The sequence below is a fragment of the Zonotrichia albicollis genome, unplaced genomic scaffold (genome assembly GCF_047830755.1).
Source record: "Zonotrichia albicollis isolate bZonAlb1 unplaced genomic scaffold, bZonAlb1.hap1 Scaffold_117, whole genome shotgun sequence".
NCBI lineage: Eukaryota > Metazoa > Chordata > Aves > Passeriformes > Passerellidae > Zonotrichia > Zonotrichia albicollis.
In genome coordinates, this window is record NW_027428347.1 from 1 (window position 1) to 15,340 (window position 15,340).

A 15,340-nucleotide genomic window follows, 5' to 3' on the forward strand; every position below is an offset into this window, starting at 1 on the left:
TATGTCCCCAAAATGGCCCCAAATCCCCCCATTTCCAACACCCATAATGGCCCCAAAATTCCCTCGAAATTCCCTCGAAATTCCCTCGAAATTCCCCCAAAATTCCCCCAAAATTCCCTCAAAATTCCCTCGAAATTCCCTCGAAATTCCCCCAAAATGTCTCCAAAATGACCCCTAAATTACCCCAAAATGGCCCCTGAAATGACCCCTAAATGTCCCCAAAATTTCCCCAAATTTCCCCCAAAATGTCCCCAAAATTTCCACAAAATGTCCCCCCCAATTCCTCAAAATTCCCCCAAAATTCCCTCAAAATTCCCCCAAATTCCCCATTTCCAACCCTCCAAATGTCCCCAAATGTCCCAAATGCCCCCAAAATTCCCCCATTTCCCAACACTCCAGATGTCCCCAAAATATCCCCAAAATTCCCCAAAATGTCCCCAAATATCCCCATTTCCAAACCCCACAATGTCCCCAAAATTCCCCATTTCCCAAACCCCCAAATGTCCTCAAAATGCCCCAAATTCCCAACCCTCCAAATATCCCCAAATTCCCCCCAAAACCCAAAATTCCCCAAAAATTCCCTCAATTCCTAATCCCCCCAATGTCCCCAAAATTCCCCCAAAATTCCCTCAAAATTCCCTCAAAATTCCCCCATTTCCAACACCCCAAATGTCCCAAAATTCCCCCAAAATTCCCTCAAAATTCCCCTCAAAATTCCCTCAAAATTCCCTCAAAATTCCCCCAAAATTCCCCCAAAATTCCCCATTTCCAAACCCCCAAAGGTCCCCAAATGCTCCCATTTCCAAATTCCCCCAAATGTTCCCCCAATGTCCCCAAACCTGTGACGTGCAGGACGGAGGGGGCTCTGTGCCAGGGGGTCCCTGAGCCCCCCAAAACCCCAAATCCACCCCAAAAAAATCAGAAAAAGTCCCAAAAAAACCCCAAAAAACATCCCCAAAAAATTCCCTAAAAATCCCCTCAAAAATCCCCCCAAAAACACAAAAAATCCCCCCAAAAAACCTCCCAAAAAACCAAAAAAACCCCAAAAAAATCCCAAAAAAATCCCAAAAAATCCCTAAAAATCCCCCAAAAAACACAAAAATCCCCCCAAAAATCCCCAAAAATCTCAAAAAAAATCCCAAAAAAAAATCCCCCAAAAAATCCCAAAAAATCCCCAAAAATCCCACAAAAATCCCCCAAAAATCCCAAAAAAATCTCAAAAAATAAAAAAAAAAATCCCCAAAAAAATCCCAAAAAATCCCCAAAAAAACCAAAAAATCCCCCAAAAATCCCCCAAAAAATCCCCCAAAAATTCCCCCAGAAAAACCAAAAATCCCCCAAAACACCCCAAAAAAAATCCCCAAAAAATCCCAAAATGTCTCCAAGTGTCCCCAAACCCTCACTGGGGTCCCTGAGCCCCCAAAACCCCCCAAAAAATCCCAAAAATTCCAAAAAAATCCCCAAAAAAATCCCCAAAAAATCAGAAAAAGTCCCAAAAAATCCCCAAAAAACCCAAAAAAATCTCCCAAAAATCCCAAAAAATCCCAAAAAAATCCCAAAAAATCCCAAAAACCCTAAAAAACCCCAAAATGTCCCCAAACCTGTGAGGTGCAGGGTTGAGGGACTCTGTGCCAGGGGGTCCCTGAGCCCTCCAAAACCCCAAATCCACCCCCAAAAAATCAGAAAAAGTCCAAAAAAACCCCAAAAACATCTCAAAAAATCCCCAAAAAATCCCCCAAAACACCCAAAAAGTCCCCAAAAAATCCCCAAAAAACCCAAAAAACCCCCCAAAAATCCCCAAAAAAATCCCCCCAAAAATCCCAAAAAAATTCAAAAAAAAATCCCCAAAAATCTCCAAAAAATCCCAAAAAATCCCCCAAAAATCCCCAAAAAAATCCTCAAAAAATACAAAAAAATCCCCCAAAAAAATCCCAAAAAATCCCAAAAAATCTCCAAAAAATCCCCCAAAAATCCCCTCAAAAATCCCCAAAAAATCTCAAAAAAATCCCAAAAAATCCCAAAAAAAATTCCCAAAAAAACCCTAAAAAATCGCCCCAAAAAATCAGAAAAAGTCCCAAAAAATCCCTTTAAAAATCCCAAAAAAAATCCAAAAAAATTCAGAAAAAAATCCCAAAAAAATCCCCAAAAATCCCCTAAAAGTCACTCAAAAACTCAAAAAACCCACCAAATAATCCCCCAAAAATCCCAAAAAAAATCCCCCAAAAAACTCCAAAAACCCCCCAAAAATCCCCAAAAAATCCCCCAAAAAACCCCCAAAAAATCCAGAAAAATTCAGAAAAAAACCCAAAAAATCCCAAAAAAATCCCCAAAAATTCCCCCCAAAAACCCCAAAAAATCCCCCCCAAAAACCCCAAAAAATCCCAAAAAATCCCCGTCCAAAATCCAAAAAAAACCCCAAAAAATCCCCAAAAAATCCCCAAAAAAATCCCAAAAAATCCAAAAAAAATCCCAAAAAATCCCAAGAAACCCCAAATTGTCCCCAAAATTTCTCCAAATGTCCCAAACCCTCACTGGGAACTCTGACGGTGGAAAGGCTCCTGCCCAGGGAGTCCCTGAGCCCCCCAAAACCCCCAAAAAACCCCAAAAAATTCCTAAAAAATCCCAAAAAACCCCAAAAAATCCCTAAAAAATCCCAAAAAAATCCCAAAAAATCCCAAAAAAAATCCCCCCCAAAATCCAAAAAATCCCAAAAAATCCCAAAAAAATCACTCAAAAACTCAAAAAAACCCCCCAAATAATCCCCCAAAAATCCCCAAAAAAATCCCCCCAAAAAACCGAAAAAAAAAAATCCAAAAATCCCCCCAAAATCCCACAAAAATCCCCCAAAAACCTCCCAAAAAAACGAAAAAAAATCCCAAAAAATCCCAAAAATCCCCAAAAAATCCCACAAACCCCAAAAATCCCAAAAACCCCAAAATGTCCCAAACCTGTGACGTGCAGGGTGGAGGGGCTCTGTCCCAGGGGGTCCCTGAGTCCCCCAAAACCCACAAAAAAACCCAAAAAACCCAAAAAATCCCCCCAAATAATCCCCCAAAAATCCCCAAAAAATCCCCCCAAAAAACCGAAAAAAAAAATCCAAAAATCCCCCCAAAATCCCACAAAAATCCCCCAAAAACCTCCCAAAAAAACGAAAAAAAATCCCAAAAAATCCCAAAAAATCCCACAAACCCCAAAAATCCCAAAAAACCCCAAAATGTCCCAAACCTGTGACGTGCAGGGTGGAGGGGCTCTGTCCCAGGGGGTCCCTGAGTCCCCCAAAACCACAAAAAAAACCCAAAAAACCCAAAAAATCCCAAAAAATCCCCAAAAATTCAGAAAAAAATCCTAAAAAACCCAAAAATTCAGGAAAAAAATCCCCTGAAAACCCCAAAACGTCAAACTCAAATTATCCAAAATGCCCCAAATTGTCCCCAAATGTTCCCAAACTCTCACCTGGAACCCAGAGGGTCCCTGAGCCCCCAAAACCCCCCAAATAAACCCCAAAAAAACCACAAAAAATTCGAAAAAATCCCCTCAAAAATTCCCCAAAAATCCCCCAAAAAATCTCCAAAAAATCCCCAAAAAATCCCAAAAAAATCCCCCCAAAAACCCCAAAAAATCCCAAAAAAATCCCAAAAAATCCCCCAAAAAAATCCCCAAAAAAATCCCAAAATATCCCCAAGTGTCCCCAAACTCTCACCTGGCACCCAGAGGGTCCCTGAGCCCCCAAAACCCCCAAAAATTCAGAAAAAAATCCTAAAAAAAACCAAAAAATCCCCCAAAAAATCCCAAAAAATCCCAAAAAAACCCCAAAAATCCCAAAAACCCCAAAAACCCCAATTTAACCCCAAAACCCCAAACCTGAGACGTGCAGGGTTGAGGGGCTCTGTCCCCAGGGGGTCCCTGAGTCCCCCAAAACCCCCAAAAAAATCCCAAAAATCAGAAAAAGTCCCAAAAAATCCAAAAAAAAATCACCAAAAAAATCCCAAAAAAATCCCATAAACCCCCAAAATGTCCCCAAATGTAACCAAACTCTCACCTGGCACCTCGAGGGTCCCTGAGGCCCCCAAAACCCAAAAAAAACCCAAAAAATCCCCAAATAAACCGCAAAAAAATCCCAAAAAAATCCAAAAAAAATCCCAAAAAAATCCCAAAAAAATCCCAAAATGTCCCCAAGTGTCCCCAAACCCTCACTGGGAACTCTGACGGTGGAAAGGCTCCTGCCCAGGGAGTCCCTGAGCCCCCCAAAAACCCCAAAAAAACCCAAAAAATTCCAAAAAAAATCCCAAAAAATCCCCAAAAAAATCCCCCACAAAATCCAAAAAAATCCCAAAAAATCCCAAAAAATCCCCAAAAAATCCCAAAAAATCCCAAAAAATTCCCCAAAACCCAAAAAAAATCCCCCCAAAAATCCCCAAAAAATTCAGAAAAAAGTCCCAAAAAAATCCCAAAAAATCCCCCCAAAAAATCCCAAAAAATCTGCAAAAAATCCCAAAAAATCCCCCAAAAATCCCCCAAAAAATAAAAAAAAAATTCAGAAAAAAGTCCCAAAAAAATCCCAATTTAACCCCAAAATGTCCCAGACCTGAGACGTGCAGGGTGGAGGGGCTCCGTCCCAGGGGGTCCCCCAGTCGGTTTTGGGGCTCCCGTCCCGCAGCCACAGCACCCGCACGGGCTCGGGGGGGCCCCGGGCACGGCAGCGAAGGGAGAACGGGGAGGAAAATGGAATTTCCAAATCCTGCGGCTCCTCCAGGAACACCGGCAGACCTGCGGAAAATGGGAAAAAATATGGGGAATTTGTGTAAAAAATTGGGGGAAAAATTGGGGGAAAAAATGGGGGGAATATGGGGAAAAATTGGGGAAATATTCAGGGAAAATTTTGGGAAAAATTGGGAAAAATTGGGTAATATTTGGGAAAAAATTGGAAAAAATTTGGGGAAAATTGGGGAAAAAATGGGGGAAATTTTGGGGAAAAATTGGGGAATAAATGGGGAAATATGGGGAAAAATTGGGAAAAACTGGGAAATATTTGGGAAATATTCAGGGAAAATTTGGGGAAAAATCGGGGGAATATTGGGGGGGAATTTGAGGAAAAAATAGGGAAAATTGGTGGAAAAATCGGGGAAAAATTGGGTAAAAATTGGGTAAAAATTGGGGAAGTTTTGGGGAAAAATTGGGAAATATTTGGGAAAAAATTGGGGGAAATTTGGGGAAAAAATAGGGAAATATTCAGGGAAAATTTGGGGGAAAATTGGGGAAAAAATGGGGGGAAAACTGGGGAAATATTGGGGAAAAAATGGGAAAAAATTGGGGAAAATTGGGGAAAAAAATTGGGGGAAAATTGGGGGGAAAAATGGGGAAAATATGGGGGAAAAATTGGGGGGAAATTGGGGGAAATATTGGGAAAAATTGGGGGAAAATTTGGGGAAAAATTAGGGGGAAATTGGGGAAAAAATTAGGAAAAAATTGGGGAAAATTGGGGAAAATTGGGGGAAAATTGTGGAAACATTGGAGGAAATATGGGGATAATTTGGGGAAAATTGGGAAATATTCTGGGAAAACTCAGGAAAAATTTGGGAAAATTTGGGGGAAAATCGGGGGAAATTTGGGGGAAAAATTGGGGGAAAACTGGGGAAAAATTGGGGAAAATATGAGGAAAAATTGGGGGAAATTTGGGGAAAAAATAGGGAAATATTCAGGGAAAATTGGGAAAAAAATTGGGGGAAAAATGGGGAAAAATTGAGTAAAAATTGGGGGAAAATTGGGAAAAAAATTGGGGGAAATATGGGGAAAAAATGGGGAAAATTGGGGTAATTTGGGGGAAAATTGGGAAAAAATTGGGAAAAAAGTGAGTAAAAATTGGGAAATATTTGGGAAAAAAATGGGGGGAATATGGGGAAAAATTGGGGAAAATATGAGGAAAAATTGGGGGGAAAATCAGGGGAAAAATTGGGGGAAATATAGGGGACAATTGGGAAAAATTTGGGGGAAATATGGGGAAAATATGGGGGAAATTTGGGAGGAAAAAATGGGGGGAAAACTGGGGAAATATTGGGGAAATTCAGGGGAAAATTGGGAAAAATTTGGGGAAAAAATTGGGGAAGTTTTGGAGAAAAAATGGGGAAATATCAGAAAAAATTGGGGGGAAAATGAGAAATGGGCGCGGCAGCGAAGGGAAAACGGGGCCGAAAATGGAACTGCCAGGTCCTGGGGCTCCTCCAGGAACACCGGCAGACCTGGGGGAATATTGGGGAAAAATTGGGAAAAAATTGGGGAATATTTGGGAAAAAATTGGGAAAATTTGGGAAAAATTGGGCGAAAAATGGGAAATATTTGGGAAAAAATTGGGGTAAATTTGGGGAAAAAATAGGGGAAAAATTGGGGGGAATTTGGGGGAATATTCAGGGAAAATTGGGGAAAAATTGGAGAAAAATCAGGGGAAAAATTGGGGGAAAATTGGGAAATATTCTGGGGCTCCTCCAGGAACACCGGGAGACCTGAGAAAAATGGGGAAATATTGGGGGAATATTGGGGAAAAATTGGGGGAAAATTGGGGAAAAATTGGGGAAAATTGGGGAAAAATTGGGGAAAAATGGGGAAAATATGGGGAAAAATGGGGGAAATATTCAGGGAAAATTGGGGGAAAATTAGGAAAAAATTGGGGGGAAATTGGGGAAAAATTAGGAAAAAATTGGGGAAAATTTGGGAAAAAAATGGAGAAAATTGGGGGTAATTTGGGGAAAAATCGGGGGAAAATTGGGGGGAAAATGGGGAAATATTCAGGGGAAAATTGGGGGGAAATTGAGGAAAATATGGGGGGAAATTGGGGAAAAATTGGGGGAAATTTGGGGAAAATTTGGGAAAAATCGGTGAAAAATTGGGGAAATTTTGGGGAAAAATTGGGGGAATATTCGGGAAATGTCCTGGGAAAACTCGGGTAAAAATTGGGGGAAATTTGGGGGAAATTTGGGGAAAATTGGGAAATATTCTGGGCAAACTCAGGTAAAAACTGGAAAGAATTGGGGAAAAATTGGGGGAAAAATGGAGAAATATTCAGGGGAAAATTGGGTAAAAATTGGGGAAGTTTTAGGGAAAAATCGGGAAATATTTGGGAAATATTCTGGGAATATTCAGGGAAAATTTGAGGGGAAATTGGGGAAAAAATTGGGGAAAAATTTGGAGAAATATTCAGGGGAAAATTGGTAAAAATTGGGGAAGTTTTGTGGAAAAAATTGGGAAATATTTTGGGAAAATTCGGGTAAAAATTGGTAAAGAATTGGGGGAAAATTGGGGAAAAAATGGGGAAAAATTGGGGGAAAAATAGGAAAAAATTGGGGGAAATTTGGGGGGAAATTGGGGAAGTTTTGGGGAAAAAAATGGGGAAATATTCAGGGAAAATATGGGGAAAAATTGGGAGATGTTCTGAGAAAATTCGGGTAAAAATTGGGAAAGAATTGGGGAAAAATTGGGGGAAAATTGGGGAAAAATGGGGAAAAATTAGGAAAAAATTGGGGAAAAATTGGGGAAAATTCGGGAAAATTGGGGGAAAATTGGGGAAAATTTGGGAAAGAATTGGGGGAAATTGGGGAGAATTTGGGGAAAATATGGGGGAAAATTGGAGAAAAAAGTGGGGAAAAAAGTGGGGAAAAAATTGGAGAAATTTTGGGGAAAAATTAAGGAAAAATCGGGGGGAAAATTGGGGAAAAATTGGAAAATATTTGGGGGAAAATTGGGGGTAATTTGGGGGAAAAACTGGGAAAAAATTGGGGGAAAATTGGGAAAATTGAGGGAAAATTGGGGAAGATTGGGGGAAATATTGGGAAAAAAATTGGGGAAAATTTGGGGAAAATTCGGGGGGAAATTGGGGAAAATTGGGGAAGTTTTGGGGAAAAAATGGGGAAATATTCAGGGAAAATTGGGGAAAAATTGGGGAAAAATTGGGGAAAAATTGGGGGAAATTCAGGGAAAAATTGGAAAAAGTGGGGAAAATTCGGGGGAAAATTGGGTAAAAACTGGGAAATATTTGGGAAATATTCAGGGAAAATTTGGGGGAAATTCGGGGAAAATTTGGGGAAAAAATGGGGAAATATTCAGGGAAAATTTGGGAAAAATTGGGAAATATTCTGGGAAAACTCAGGTAAAAATTGGGAAAGAATTGAGACTTTTTGGGGGATATTTTTGGGATGATTTTGGGATATTTGAGGGGTTTTTTGGGATTTTCCTCGGGGATTTGTTGGGGGGATTTTGGGATCTTTTGGAGATATTTTTGGGAATTTTCTCGGGGATTTTTCGCAGATTTTCTTGGGCATTCTGAGGATTTTTGGGGGGATATTTTTGGGATTTATTGGGGATTTTTGGGGGGATTTTTGGGGATTTTTTGGGCGGATTTTTCGGGCATTCTGAGGAAGTTTCAGGGGATATTTTTGGGGGGAATTTGGGATTTTTGGGGGAATATTTTTGGGATTTTTGGGGGGATTTTTGGGGATTTTTGGGCGGATTTTTCGGGCATTCTGAGGAAATTTCGGGGGCTATTTTTGGGGTGAATTTGGGATTTTTGGGGGATATTTTTGGGGTGAATTGGGGATATTTTTGGGGGGATATTTTTGGGGTGAATTTGGGATTTTTGCAGGATATTTTTGGGATTTTTTTTTTGCGATTTTTCTCAGGGATTTTTTGTGCATTCTGAGGAAGTTTTGGGGGATATTTTTGGGATTTTTGGGGGATATCTTTGGGGAGAATTTGGGATTTTTGGGGGATATTTTTGGGATTTTTGGGGTTATTTTTGGGGTGAATTTGGGATTTTTGGGGGGATTTTGGGGATTTTTTGGTGGGATTTCTTGGGGATTCTGGGGATATTTTTTGGGGCTATTTTTGGGGTGAATTTGTGATTTTTGGGGGATATTCTTGGACTGAATTTAGGATTCTTTGGGGGATATTCTTGGGGTGAATTTGGGATTTTTGGGGGCTATTTTTGGGGAGAATTTGGGATTTTTGGGGGATATTTTTGGGATTTTTTTTGCAATTTTTCTCAGGGATTTTTCGGGCATTCTGAGGAAGTTTTTGGGGGCTATTTTTGGGGTGAATTTGGGATTTTTGGGGCTATTTTTGGGGTGAATTTGGGATTTTTGAGGGGTTTTTTTGGGATTTTCCTCGGGATTTGTTGGGGGAATTTTGGGATTTTTGGGGATATTTTTGGGAATTTTCTCGGGGATTTTTCGCAGATTTTTTGGGGATTCTAAGGATTTTTGGGGGGATATTTTGGGGATTTTTTGGGGATTTTTTGGGGCTGTTTTTGGGGTGAATTTGGGGATTTTTGGGGTTTCTCACCTGCCAGCTCCAGCGTGGCCTCGCGGGACAGGAGCCGCTCCCCCCCCCCCACGCGGGCCCAGCACCGATAGCGGCCGGCGTCGGACAGGGCCAGCCAGCGGGGAACAGCCTGGAATGGAAAATTTGGGGCATTTTATGGAATTTTGGGGAATTTTTGGGTTTTTGGGGTTTTATGGGGTGTGGGGGATTTTTTGGGATTTTTTGGGATTTTTTTGGAGGAGGGTTTTGGAGGGGTTTTGGGGGGATTTTATGGCGTCGGACAGGGCCAGCGGGAACAGCCTGCAACGGGAAAATTTGGGGCATTTTATGGGATTTTGGGGGGATTTTTGGGGGGTTTGGGGTTTTATGGGGTTTGGGGGATTTTATGGGATTTTTTGGGATTTTTTTTGGATTTTTTTGGGATTTTTTGGGATTTTTAGGAGGGGTTTTGGGGGGCTTATATGGGATTTTGGGGGGATTTTATGGAATCCGACAGCGACACCAGGAACAGCCTGGAATGGGAAATTTTGGGGCATTTTATGGGATTTTGGGGAATTATTGTTTTTTTGGGGGTTTTATGGGGTTTGGGGGATTTTATGGGATTTTTTGGGATTTTTGGAGGGGTTTTGGGGGGTTTTTGGGGGGTTTTTGGGGGATTTTATGGAATCCGACAGCGACACCGGGAACAGACTGGAATGGGAAAGTTTGGGGCATTTTATGGGATTTTGGGGATTTGGGGGATTTTATGGGGTTTGGGGGATTTTTTGGGATTTTTTTGAGGGGTTTTGGGGGGGTTATATGGGATTTTGGGGGGTTTTAGGGGATTTTATGGAGTCCGACAGCGATACCGGGAACAGCCTGGAATGGGAAAATTTGGGTCGTTTTGGGGGAATTTTTGGGGTTTTTGGGGTTTTATGGGGTTTGGGGGATTTTTTGGGATTTTTTGGGATTTTTTTGAGGGGTTTTGGGGGGTTTTTGGGGGATTTAATGGAGTCCGACAGCGACACCGGGAACAGCCTGGAATGGGAAAATTTGGGGGATTTTATGGGATTTTGGGGAATTTTTGGGGTTTTGGGGTTTTATGGGGTTTGGGGGATTTTAGGGGATTTTATGGGATTTCTTGGAGGGGTTTTGGGGGATTTTGGGGGATTTTGGGGAGTTTTTGGGGGATTTAATGGAATCCAACAGCGCCAGCGGGAACAGCCTGGAATGGGAAATTTTGGGGGATTTTATGGGATTTTGGGGAATTTGGGGTTTTTATGGGTTTTGGGGGGATTTTATGGGGTTTTGGGGGTTTTATGGATTTTATGGGATTTTTTTGGAGGGAGTTTTGGGGGTTTTGGGGGGATTTAATGGAATCCGACAGCGACAGTGGGAACAGACTGGAATGGGAAATTTTGGGGGATTTTATGGGATTTGGGGAATTTTGGGGTTTTTGGGGTTTTATGGGGTTTGGGGGGATTTTATGGGATTTTATGGGATTTTTTGGAGGGGGTTTTGGGGGAGTTTTTATGGAGTTTTCGAGGGTTTTTTGGGGGATTTTGGATTTTGGGATTTGGGGGTTTTGGGATTTGAGGATGAGGATTTTGGGGCCATTTTGTGGGGTTTTGGGGTTTTATGGGGTTTGGGGGATTTTATGGGATTTTTGGGGTTTGGGGGATTTTATGGGATTTTTTGGGATTTTTCGAGGGGTTTTGGGGGTTTTTGGGGGATTTAATGGAATCCGACAGCGCCACCGGGAACAGCCTGGAATGGGAAATTTTGGGGCATTTTATGGGATTTTGGGGAATTTTTGGGGGTTTTTGGGGTTTTATGGGGTTGGGTGATTTTATGGGATTTTTTGGGATTTTTTGGAGGGGTTTTGTGGAGTTTTTGGGGGATTTTATGGAGACCGACAGTGCCAGCGGGAACAGCCTGGAATGGGAAAATTTGGGGGATTTTATGGGATTTTGGGGAATTTTTGGGTTTTTGGGGTTTTATGGGGTTGTGGGGGATTTTATGGGATTTTTTGGGATTTTTCGAGGGGTTTTGGGGGTTTTTGGGGGATTTTATGGAGTCCGACAGTGCCAGCGGGAACAGCCTGGAATGGGAAAATTTGGGGGATTTTATGGGATTTTGGGGAATTTTTGGGGTTTTTGGGGTTTTATGGGTTTGGGGGATTTTTATGGGATTTTTTGGGATTTTTCGAGGGGTTTTGGGGGGTTTTTGGGGATTTTATGGAGTCCGACAGTGACAGCGGGAACAGCCTGGAATGGGAAAATTTGGGGCATTTTATGGGATTTTGGGGGAATTTTTGGTGTTTTATGGATTTTTGGGGAGGTTGGGGGAGATTTGGGGGGATTTTATGGATTTTGGGTGCTGTCCCCACACACACAGGGGTGACATCGATGACACACAGGTGACACAGGTGACAACCACACACAGGTGACATCAGTGACACACAGAGGTGACACAGGTGACAATAACAATTCACAGGTGACATTAATGACACACAGGTGACACACAGGTGACAATGACCATTCACAGGTGACACAGGTGTGACATTGGACGCACACAGGTGACACAGGGGTGACAATAATGATTCACAGGTGACATCAATGACACACACAGGTGACACACAGGTGACAATAACGACACACAGGTGACACAGGTGTGACAATGACACTCACAGGTGACACAGAGGTGACAATAACGATTCACAGGTGACATCAGTGACACTCACAGGTGACACAAGCAGGTGACACACAGGTGTGGCAATACCACACACAGGTGACATCAATGACGCACAGGTGACGCAGGTTGTGACAATAACCACTCACAGGTGACATCAGTGACACAGGTGACACAAAGGTGACACTGAGGTGACACAGGTGACACACAGGGTGACAATAACCACTCACAGGTGACATCAATGACACACAGGTGACACAGAGGTGACACAGAGGTGACACAGAGGTGACACAGGTGACACACATGTGACAATGACCATTCACAGGTGACAAGTGTGACATCAATGACACTCACAGGTGACATCAATGACACACAGGTGTGACACAGGTGTGACCATAGCGATTCACAGGTGACATCAGTGACACACACAGGTGACACAGGTGTGACACTGACCACTCACAGGTGACACAGAGGCGACAATAATGAATCACAGGTGACATCAATGACACAGGTGACACTCACAGGTGACACAGGTGACACAGAGGTGACACAGGTGACACAGATGACAATAACCACTCACAGGTGACACAGGTGTGACATTGGACACACACAGGTGACACAGGGGTGACAATAACCACACACAGGTGACATCAGTGACACAGGTGACACTCACAGGTGACACAGGTGACAATAACAATTCACAGGTGACACACAGGTGACATCAATGACACTCACAGGTGACACAGGTGTGACAATAACCAATCACAGGTGACACAGGTGACATCAATGACACACAGGTGACACTCACAGGTGACACAGAGGTGGCACAGGTGACAATGACCATTCACAGGTGACATTAATGACACACAGGTGTGACACAGGTGTGACAATGACCACTCACAGGTGACACAGGTGACATCAGTGACACACACAGGTGACACACAGGTGACAATAATGAATCACAGGTGACATTAATGACACAGGTGACACAAACAGGTGGCACAGAGGTGACACAGGTGACAATAACAATTCACAGGTGACATTAATGACACAGGTGTGACACAAGTGTGACAATAACCACACACAGGTGACACAGGTGACATCAATGACACTCACAGGTGACACAGGTGTGACAGTAATCACACACAGGTGACATCAAAGACACTCACAGGTGACACAGGTGTCCCACCTGAGCTCTGACGTCACCAGCCACGCCCATCGGGCAGCGCCACCTGCGCCATGGCGCTGTCCCCACACACACAGGTGACAATGACCACTCACAGGTGACATCAATGACACACAGGTGACACAGAGGTGACAATAACGAATCACAGGTGACATTAATGACACACAGGTGTGACACAAGGTGTGACAATAACCACTCACAGGTGTGACACAGGTGACATCAATGACAGTCACAGGTGACACAGGTGTGACACTGACCACTCACAGGTGACATCAATGACCACACAGGTGACACAGAGGTGACACAGGTGTGACAATAACAATTCACAGGTGACATCAGTGACACACACAGGTGACACAGAGGTGACACAGGTATGACAATAACCACTCACAGGTGACATCAATGACACACAGGTGACAATGACCATTCACAGGTGACACAGGTGACAATAACAATTCACAGGTGACATCAATGACACACAGGTGACAGACACACAGGTGACAAACAGGTGACACAGAGGTGACACAGGTGTGACAATGACCATTCACAGGTGACACAGGGGTGACAATAACCACACACAGGTGACACAGGTGACATCAATGACACACACAGGTGACACAGGTGTGACACTGACCACTCACAGGTGACACAGAGGTGACACAGAGGTGACACAGGTGACACACAGGTGACATCAATGACACACACAGGTGACACAGGTGTCCCACCTGAGCTCTGACGTCACCAGCCACGCCCCGTCGGGCAGCGCCACCTGCGCCATGGCGCTGTCCCCACACACACAGGGGTGACAATGACACTCACAGGTGACATCAATGACACACAGGTGTGACACAGGTGTGACCATAGCGATTCACAGGTGACATCAGTGACACACAGGTGACACAGAGGTGACACAGGTGTGACAATGACCACTCACAGGTGACATCAATGACACAGATGACTGACACAGGTGACACACAGGTGACAATGACCATTCACAGGTGACACAGGTGACATCAATGACACACAGGTGTGACACAGGTGTGACACTGACCACTCACAGGTGACACAGGTGTGACAATGACCACTCACAGGTGACATCAATGACACTCACAGGTGACACAGAGGTGACACGGGTGACACACAGGTGACAATGACAATTCACAGGTGACATCAATGACACACAGGTGTGACACAGGTGTGACCATAGCGATTCACAGGTAACATCAGTGACACACAGGTGACACAGAGGTGACAATAACCACTCACAGGTGACACAGGTGACATCAGTGACACACACAGGTGTGACACAGGTGTGACAATAATCACACACAGGTGACACCAATGACACACAGGTGACACAGAGGTGACAATAACCACTCACAGGTGACACAGGTGTGACATTGGACACACACAGGTGACATCAGTGACACACACAGGTGACACGGGTGTGACACTGACCACTCACAGGTGACACAGAGGTGACAATAATGAATCGCAGGTGACATCAATGACACAGGTGACACAAACAGGTGACACACAGGTGACACAGAGGTGACACAGGTGACACAGGTGACAATGACCACTCACAGGTGACACAGGGGTGACAATAACCAATCACAGGTGACATCAGTGACACACACAGGTGACACAATGACACAGAGGTGACACAGGTGTGACATTGAGCACTCACAGGTGACACAGAGGTGACAATAACCACTCACAGGTGACATCAATGATACACAGGTGACACAAACAGGTGACACACAGGTGACACAGAGGTGACACACAGGGGTGACAATGACCACTCACAGGTGACATCAATGACACTCACAGGTGACAATAACAATTCACAGGTGACACAGGTGTCATCAATGACACACAGAGGTGACACAGGTGCGACATTGACCACTCACAGGTGACATCAGTGACATAGGTGACACAAACAGGTGGCACAGTGGTGACACAGGTGACACACAGGTGACAATGACTATTCACAGGTGACACAGGTGTGACAATGACCACTCACAGGTGACATCAGTGACACACAGGTGACACAAACAGGTGACACAGAGGTGACACAGAGGTGACACAGGTGACAATAACAACACTCGGGTGTGACACAGGTGTGACAATAACCATTCACAGGTGACATTAATGACACACAGGTGTGACACAGGT

The 15,340-nt window shown here is 43.6% G+C and overlaps 1 protein-coding gene across 1 annotated transcript in view; it reads right to left on the reverse strand.

The window, feature by feature from the left end:
- Positions 1–4,585: 4,585 nt before the first annotated feature.
- Positions 4,586–15,340, reverse strand: part of LOC141727357 (uncharacterized) — a gene marked incomplete at its 3' end in the record, with an annotated part of 28,307 nt that continues 17,552 nt past the window's right edge. Inside the window, exons 7-9 of the mRNA XM_074533863.1 lie at positions 9,579–9,606; positions 9,328–9,403; positions 4,586–4,767 (exon numbers count right to left, since the gene is read on the reverse strand). Of these exons, the coding sequence (XP_074389964.1) occupies positions 4,586–4,767; positions 9,328–9,403; positions 9,579–9,606 (286 nt within the window). The remainder of the gene's footprint in view (positions 4,768–9,327; positions 9,404–9,578; positions 9,607–15,340) is intronic.